This window comes from Octopus bimaculoides, chromosome 13 (genome assembly GCF_001194135.2).
Source record: "Octopus bimaculoides isolate UCB-OBI-ISO-001 chromosome 13, ASM119413v2, whole genome shotgun sequence".
Taxonomy (NCBI): Eukaryota; Metazoa; Mollusca; class Cephalopoda; order Octopoda; family Octopodidae; genus Octopus; species Octopus bimaculoides.
Window position 1 is genome coordinate 54192139 of NC_068993.1, and position 9588 is coordinate 54201726.

Sequence of the window (9588 nt, forward strand, 5' to 3'; positions counted from 1 at the left end):
TAGGCTCGCAAGGAATGAAGCCAGTATGCTCTGATGGATGTGTAAAGTCAGTGTGCATACTAGACAGAGTGTTAGTACCTTGAGAGAAAAGTTGAACTTCCGAAGCATCAGTTGTGGTGTGCAAGAGAGACGATTGCGCTGGTATGGTCATGTAGCAAGAATGGATGAGGATAGCTGTGTGAAAAAGTGCCACACCCTAGCAGTTGAATGAACCTGTGGAAGAGGTAGGCCCAGGAAGACCTGGGATGAGGTGGTGAGGCACGACCTTTGAACATTGGGCCTCACCGAGGTGATGATTTCTGACCGTATGTGTTGAAGTTGATATTTTGTTAGTCAACATGTGAATACTGAAGAATATATATGAATCCTTTATATAAAAATGTGACAGTTGTTGACAGGAAGAGCATCCAATCATAAAATCTTACCCCAGAACCAATTCATGTTCATGTGTGATAGCATGCAAAAAAACCTATGTTAAACAAATGAACAAATATGAAATGATTCTCTGCCGCTTCTCTAGACCAAGCTATTATTTTGTAATGTCAACTAGATACCAATCTTCTTACATCATCTAGATGTTACTCTCTGTCAGTAAAATACTTTCCATCAAGGCCCAACATCAAAGAACTTTCTAAATCATATCGGCAGAGTTAAAATAATGAAAAAAATGCAGACAGAACATGAAACATGAATTTTACTTATATTTATAGACATACAAACAGTGCTCCAGCATGGCCACAATCAAATGACATAAGTGAAAGCATATAAAAACAAAACAAATCTTAAAACCTTTACTCAATTTCACTTCTTTTTATTGCCAAACTTAGATTTTGACTTGGATGAAAGTCTTTTGCCTTTTGGCTTCTTAGATACAAATTTCTTGTTCATTCTTGAGAAATTCTCTTTCTTTTTCTGTGACAATACAGACATTTTGCTTTTCTTAGAGTCAGATTTCTTTTGGGCTGGACTATCATCTTTCTTAAATCTTTTGCTTTTTGTAGCAGCTTTAAAATCACTTTTCCTCTTTTTAGAAAACAGTTCTGAAAAATAAAATAAAGTCAAATGTTATTATTTTGTCAAAAGAAAAATACTTGAAAAAAATATTTCACATTTTGGTTATTAGTGCATTTGGAGAATCAGAAGAAAAGGGAACTCTGGGCAAGAAATGGATTTTTCAATATTGATAAGAATCATTTTAAATTTCGCCACAAGCCCAGCAATTCTAGGAAAAAGGAGTTATATTTTATTGAGTACAAAAGGGAGGCTGACCATGACAGAATTTGAACTTAGAACATAATGAGTTGGTAGAGATGTTGTTAGGCATTTTGTGTGATGTGCCCACATCAACATTGATGTCATCTTTCTGCCCAATGAAACTCGACTCTTTATGCTTGTTTCATCTGCATAGTCTATTGGAAATCTACTCATCAGGTGCCTGGGGTCATAATTCCTTAAAAATTAATGCATTGAAAGTCTAAGACATTGGCTAACCTCAACCTGATTTAGCCGGCCTAAGAATGTTTGATATTTTGCAGACATACGAGATCTGGATGCTTGTAAAATGTACTGAAAAGAAAGTAGCAAAACAGTCACCTCATGGTACCCCATAGCTTCAGAACATGAACTTCTACAAATCACAAACAGACGGCAGACCCCCTGTGGCAAATGGGGTATCATGCTTCTTTGTGACAATGAAATACTGACACTTTGATAGTTTCCTCATTCACAACAAGACAGAACTTGAAGCCATGTGGTTGGAAAGCAAGCTCCTTACCACACAGCCATGCCTGCACCTATATATATATGAATATATTCAAATTCTATTTAGACCAACGTCTCTCCAATAACATCCTGATTTGTTCCAGTAGACACAACTGAAAATACTTCATGTTTTCATCCATGACATTCAACAAAACTTCATTTTATAGCAATAGATGAAGAGATCAAACAAGAAGGCTGGTTGTAGATAGATTTTTCTAATTAACTAATGAAGTTAATTAGAGAGAGAAAGTTTGGAAAGCAAAAGAAAGTTGTTGAAGTACAGATTGTAAATTTGATCAAATGATCCAGGAGATAAAAAAAAAACAAAAAGAACACCCAGTTATTAAATCCAACTCCCCTAAATTGACAATATTAAGAGACCACACCTGGTTCTGGTTCAGCCTGGACCTCTTGTCTGTAGTATTCAATATCATCTTCTTCCACATCTTCATCTAGTTCTTTTGAGAGATTGTCTTCATTAGCTAAAAAACCACAGAAATAAAAAACAATTCACAAAGAAGGGAAATGGAAATGTAGACGTAGCAGAAAAGTTGGAGCCTAATATTTGCTTCCTGATCTTTTAAGTTCAGTTCTTCCTACCAATGCACATAATTTAAATAGAGAAAAGGAGTTCTTTGGTTTTTTACAGAATAACCCTTCTGTTACCAACTTGCATGAGACCACTCTGATTCTATGATACAAAGCTCCGGTTTCAAAGTGATCTATTTTAAAAACCTTTCATGTTAATTTATGTTTCAAACACCAGCTTAATAACATCATTTTACCATTAGCTTCAAAAACACCAGAAAAGGGAGGCAAAACGCAGTGTAGAATGTAATGCAGCAGAGCAACTCCTGCCAGCATTACAAAAAAAAAAAAAATAATAATAATAAAAACGCCCCATCATTTACCTTCAGTGCTTTCCTCTTTCAGCTGCTTTGCTTTCTCCATTCCCTTCAACGATTTCTTTTTATGATCTTCCTTCAACTTGGCCTTCCTGATGACATTTTCATGTTGTTGCTTCTTACGCATTTCTTTCAGTTTACTGAAACAAAAGAAAAAAGAAATTTAAAACAAAAATGCCAATACCATCATTTATTTATAGCTTAGAGCAGTGTTTCTCAACCATTTTTTGTCTTCGATTCCCATCTTACTCTTCTGGATTCATTAAATATTAAAAAAAATTCCTATGGTATTTTTACAATCATCATCATCGTTTAACGTCCACTTTCCATGCTAGCATGGGTTGGATGATTTGACTGAGGACTGGTGAACCAGGTGGCTGCACCAGGCTCCAATCTGATTTGGCAGAGTTTCTACAGCTGGATGCACTTCCTAACGCCAACCACTCCGAGAGTGTAGTGGGTGCTTTTACGTGCCACCGGCACTGGCAACGGCCACGCTCAAAATGGTGTCTTTTAGGTGCCACCTGCACAGGAGCCAGTCCAGAGGCACTAGGAATTGTATGAAAAGCTTGTCAAAATCACTCCTTAAGAGATTAATTCTAGCACTTAATGGATGTTTGAGTCACAAACGCTATTCTGTTACATGTCTTGCATCTATCTGTGTAATGCATTCATTATATGTGCATAAATATATTTGCCCTTACAGGTTTAAGATACGAGTGTAATGTTGGTTTATCTATGACAATATATATATATATATATATATATATATATAAAACACCATTTGAGCGTGGCCGTTTCCAGTACCGCCTGACTGGACCTTGTGCCGGTGGCACGTAAAAGCACCTACTACACTCTCGGAGTGGTTGGCATTAGGAAGGGCATCCAGCTGTAGAAACTCTGCCAAATCAGATTGTAGCCCAGTGCAGCCATCTGGTTCGCCAGTCCTCAGTCAAATCATCCAACCCATGCTAGCATGGAAAGCAGACGTTAAATGATGATGACATATATATCAATTAGCGTAGCAATTAGATGAAATTTCACATGTATGTTTATTTGCACACTCATACAGTGAATCAACACCATTGCTTATTACTATGAAATCTTACATTTTACATAGATATAGAGTACATAAGATAAAAAGGGATAGAAATTTAATAACAATTTTCAAGAAATAAGAAGTTAAGGGAGCAAAGACCAGAAATGAAAATAATTAAAATTTGGACAAACCGTTTAGCTTCTCTCCTTTTTTCTGCAGCTTTCACTTCTTGAGGTGTTTTACTTTTAAAATTATGAAAGAGTACATCTCCACCACAAACACCTTCTTCAATTTTTTCCAACTGGAGTGTCATTCTTGGACCTAACTCTGTTAATCTGAAAATAAAGGAAAAGAAATCAGTTACCAAAAACAGCAGGGTGTGGTAATTACTAACAGAAAGTTATTGCATAAAAAGTGGTCTAAAGATTAGCAAAAGACAAAATAAGAATCTATACCATCTAGATGAGATCTTGGGTAATGTGTAAGAGCAAGCAGAAATTCAATAGCTTGCCGAGTGCAACTTACAAATATTGAAGAGCAAAACCCATTATATTTCAACTGGTTGGACACCAGTAGTCAAAGGATACACACACCATTTCAGATTTGACAGCATTAATCCAAATAGTATCAGGTTAAAATATTACCAAAATTTCAAAAGCAGAAATTTTCTTTGGTGTTCTTTTTGCCCAGGGAAAAAAAAAAAAAAAAAAAAGGTGAAGATTCCATTAAGTCACTGAAGACACCAAGTTTAAGAAACATGTATTGGAAGTGAACCATTAAATTCATAAGTTGGTCACTAAAAGCAAAAATATGGTGCAATTCTTTTTAGAACATTTGTAGTTTTTATGTCAACCTCTCACTGAAGTCTAATGACAGTTCTCTTTGATAGAAGAAGCATTAGTGAGAAGTTAATATTGGTTTCAAATTTTGGCACAAGGCCAGCAATTTGGAGGGGGGGGGCTACGTCAATTACATCAACTCCAGCACTCAACTAGTGCTTATTTTACTGACTCTGAAAAGATGAAAAATGAAGTTGACCTCAGTGGAATTTGAACTCAGACAAACAAAATGCCATTAAGCATTTTGCCCAGCATGCTAACAATTCTGCCAACCTGCCATCTTGAGAAGTTGATATTAATAGGACAAGGTTTAATGGATTTGTAAGAGTAGCGGATAAATACACATTAAAACTAAATGGAAATTATTGATAGATAAAATAATGGCTAATGAGAACACCTTAGATCCAGGTGACTAGTTCTGGCTAGAATCTATACAAAGGATAGTATTTTGGTTATTCTGTGATACGTTATCAAATGCTTTTTACCCCTCCATAATCCAAGGATGTTGATTCTTACAGAGAAAATAACAAGATCAATTGTGATATGCTTTATGGAAAACCTACCTAGCACATAATAGCATACTGATGAATATTACAATCAATAATTTTTCAATGTCAGTTTACCTGATGGCACTTTTTTTCGCTATTTTATTTCCAACACCAGACACATTCTGAGGTAGTACAACCTCATTTTGGGGACCATCAAATTCAGCTTCACTTTCAGACAGATTTCCACCACTAAAAATACATTGCAAATTTAAAAGACAATTAAAAAGGTAAAATAAATTTAATCATCATCATCGTTTAATGTCAGTTTCCCATGCTGGCATGGATTGGACGGATTGACTGGGATCTGGGAATCAAGGAGGCTGCACCAGGCTCCAGTCTGATCTGGCAAGATTTCTACAGCTGGATGCCCTTCCTAACGCCAACCACTCCGAGAGTGTAGTAGGTGCTTTTTTTTAATGTACCACCAGCACAGGGACAGAAGGGGACTGAATCCCACCTAAAACAAACTTTAAATCCTTGGCAGATTTTGTGAAAGTACAGACTAAGTTCCCTTTGTTCCAAAGAGACTTTTAACACTTAATGAATACATTTCATGCTTGTTTCAGTAATGATGTTAAATATCCATCAAAAGACATAATTGGTATTTTCTGACAATGAAATTCATAGTGGAATTAATTGGGAGTTTGAAGTCCTAAAAAAGACTGAGATGAGCTCATGCAGTTATGGACTCACTGGACCAGGGTGTTTGGTGCTGCCATTATCTGTGCAGCAGGACAAAGGTTCAGATCTTTAGGCATCTGAACATCTGAGACTTGGACACCATCCAGGGCCCTTAGGAGCTGCCTGAACTCTAGTACCACGATTACCATTGGTTGGACTTCGTACCCAATCAATGACTACTTAGGTGAGATGTATCCTGTTACGCAATACCATCGTTAGTTTAATGTCCATCTCGTTAGTATGGTACAGGGTTAATCTCTTTAGTTAAGCAGGCACTGAAAAGTTTAGGGCTTTAAGGGTATTGCAAAAGGCCTGGTTGGAGGCCCAACTTTCCAAGTTCTTTTACAGATCTTAGAAAAACTGAAGGACCACTGCATTAAGTGTGTGAATCAGAGGGGAATACATTGAATAAAATCATAATTAACTGATCCTCCTGTATTTTCTTTCACATAAAGCCAGGAACTTCTCGGTTCCCCTCATACATTTCTTTTCTTTCATCTCTAAAATGTACCTTTAGTAACATACTTCCTATTCTCACACAAGCTTTGAAATCTGCTTTGCTAATTGTATACTGAGCACACTACACACAACATAAAAAAAAATATCATACTTCTCAATAAAGTCACTGATGTCCTTATAGTTGCCAAGGTTGGGAACTTTCTTCTTTTTGATAATTTTCCTGACAGCAGGAGTGAGACCTGTAGGAACAACCCTAATATTACTGGAAAGAAAAGAAGAAAAAACCCATGAGTCAGAAACAGAATTTACAGAAATCATTTAATATCCATTGTGCATCCTGGCATGGGTTGGATGGTTTGACCAGGGCTGGCACCAGACTCCAGTCTGATCTGGCATGGTTTCTATGGCTGCATGCCCTTCCTAACACCAACCACTCCAAGAGTGTAATGGGTGCTTTTACGTGCCACCGGCATGGATGCAATTTGTGTGGCTCCAGCACCTGCCACAGCCGCCATTTTACTTGGCTTCACGGGTCTTCTCAAGCACGACATAATGCCAAAGGTCTCAGTCTTTCATCACTGCCTCCGTGAGGCCCAACAACATTCCACTCACTCACACTAGTCAAACATAAAAAGCATATACACACGAAAATAGCAGCTGTATTTATCATTTCATTTAGCTCCAGCCACAGCATTGAGAAGCACTCCACCAGAGGTATCATCATCATCATCATTTAATGCTCCATTTTCAATTCAAAGAATTCATTGAGGTATTCTCTACAGTTGGATGCTCTTCCTGTCACCAAACCTTATGTTTCCAAGTAAGGTAATATTTTCTTATAGCCAGGCATGGTCTTCATTGAAAACGAGTGGTAATGCATGGTTATACTCATCACATGATATCAAGTCAAAGACACTCACACACAGACATACACATAATAGGCTTCTTTCAGTTTCCATCTGCCAAATCTGCTTTGGTAGGCTCAGGGTTGTAGTAGAAGATACTTGCCAAGGTCCTGTACAGTAGGACTGAACCCAAGACCACAGAGTTGGGGAGCAAGTTTCTTAGCACACAGCCACGCTTGCACCTAAAATAACAACGGCTGTGATCCGAGTCCTTCTTGCCTACCTTCGCTGTTGCCACAACCAGAAGCGAGTTTTACAGAAACAGACTGGAGAGAGGAGAATATGAAACATGCCTACACTGCATGTAACCCATACAATAAAGTATTACATTTAATAACAGTATAACTTTGTTGGCGGGAAACAGAGAGAAGGAAAAAGTTTCAAAGTATTTACTTACTAATGTCGGAATTGTATTAATTTTGTTTCAGGATCATAAAATAACAAGACACAGCGCCTGATTCGTTTTAGTTTCACCTGAAATGAAATTAAAAGCAAATTTAACCCTTTTGTTACCATATTCCTGTTGCCATATAACTCCTTTGTTTCAATTAAAATAAGGAAGAATTTAGTAAAATAACTTTCTCATTGTGGGAAGTGTGATTGTTTCAGTTGCACTGATCACAAAACCTGTATATGTGTGTGTGTGTGAGTTGGTATGAAAAGGGTTAAGCAATTGAAGTAACAAAATTTCGTCACATAAACTTACCTGGTTGACATTAATTGAAGGAAAGAGGTTCTGAAAAACTGTAGCAACAAGCTTCATACTTATTGTTTTTATGTTTAGGTTTTTCATCACCAACAAAGGTTGGTGGTCAAATTGTTTAGAATTTCGATTGATGGACTTCATTGCAGATTCAACATCTTTTGTTAATGAGTATTCACAGACTTTAAAGTATAAAGTTGGTCCCCGAGGCTGTCGAATGATGCGCAGATTCAAATAGTTGTCTGTTCTTGTGAAGCATAATATTTGTGTGACATTAAAATAGCCTGCAATTGTAGTGAAATCTTTCATTTTGTTCCATTTTTTGACCTAAGAAATAAAATAATGGAAAATACATTACACGAATAAAAGAAAAAAAAAGTCCTAATATGTTACTAAAAAGATTGAAGAAATTTTGTCAATCATTTATTGAGATCGTTGCCAGTGCCCCTGGACTGGCTTGTGCGGGTGGCACATAAAAGACACCATTTCGAGCGTGGCCGTTGCCAGTATCACCTGACTGGCCTTCGTGCAGGTGACACGTAAAAGCACCTACTACACTCTCTGAGTGGTTGGCGTTAGGAAGGGCATCCAGCTGTAGAAACTCTGCCAAATTTAGATTGGAGCCTGGTGTTGCCATCCGGTTTCACCAGTCCTCAATCAAGTCGTCCAACCCATGCTAGCATGGAAAGCGGACGTTAAACGATGATGATGATGATGAAAGGTTAGGCTTTGAAACTCATTCTACTTCTGGCAATATTATTAACATCATCATCATTGTAATACCCATCTTTCAATGCTTGCAGGGGTCAGACGGGAGTTTATTGAGGCAGATTTTTCTACAGCTAAATGCCATTCATGTTGCCAAGCAAGGTAGTAATTTCCTGCAACCAGACATGTTTTTGGAGAATATGGAAATGCATGACATTCATCTACAACAATTATGCAATGCCAAGACAAGGTGACACAAACACACTCCATATTCAATAGGTTTCTTTCAGTTTGTCTTCCAAACCCACTGACAAGGCTTTTGGTTGGCCTGAGGGCGAAAGTAGAAAACATTTGCACAAGGTTCCATGCAGTGGGACTGAACCTAAAACCATAGGGCTGGAAGCAGGCTTCTTGTCCACACAATCACGTTTGTGCCAACAGACACAATCATTTAATGTCCATTCTCCATGGGTTGGTCAGTTTGACAGGAGAGCTGCACCAGGTTCCAATTGTCTGGTTTGACATGGTTTCCATGGCTGGGTGCTCTTCCAAACGCCAACCATTCTACAGAGTAAACTAGTGCTTTTTTTTACATGGCATCAGCATGTCATTTACATTAAAAATTGACAATGTCATTCACAGGCATAAATGCATGCATGAAGAACACGAGAAAAAATATTTAGGCTTCAAAGAATATATACCTTCAATTTGGATGCAGTATAAGGTTCCATGACTTTCCTAAAATCTTTTACTAACTGTTGTACATATTTGCCTACATTCCCACTTTTAATGACAAATGAATGGGGAGCCTTTTTGAAATCTGAATCCTCTTCTTTCTGTGTTGCTTTATGTGCACGCACAGACTTTGCCTGGAAGAAACAAGAAGTGAAAATAATACTAACATTATCTCAAAATTTACAACATCCTGAAAAAAAAAAAAATATATATATATATATATATATATATACACACACACACACACATATACATACTTTGGTCCAGATGGACTATATGTAATCTGAACCTTCCCCCCTTGTTTT

At 37.3% G+C, this 9588-nt stretch overlaps 1 protein-coding gene across 1 annotated transcript in view; it reads right to left on the reverse strand.

The window, feature by feature from the left end:
• Positions 1-790: 790 nt before the first annotated feature.
• The window catches only part of LOC106867552 (suppressor of SWI4 1 homolog), an 11133-nt gene continuing 2335 nt past the window's right edge, over positions 791-9588 (reverse strand). The window contains exons 2-10 of the mRNA XM_014912457.2: positions 9250-9417; positions 7844-8167; positions 7535-7611; positions 6384-6494; positions 5168-5281; positions 3897-4040; positions 2673-2806; positions 2148-2243; positions 791-1040 (exon numbers count right to left, since the gene is read on the reverse strand). Of these exons, the coding sequence (XP_014767943.1) occupies positions 802-1040; positions 2148-2243; positions 2673-2806; positions 3897-4040; positions 5168-5281; positions 6384-6494; positions 7535-7611; positions 7844-8167; positions 9250-9417 (1407 nt within the window). The 3' untranslated portion in view covers positions 791-801. The remainder of the gene's footprint in view (positions 1041-2147; positions 2244-2672; positions 2807-3896; positions 4041-5167; positions 5282-6383; positions 6495-7534; positions 7612-7843; positions 8168-9249; positions 9418-9588) is intronic.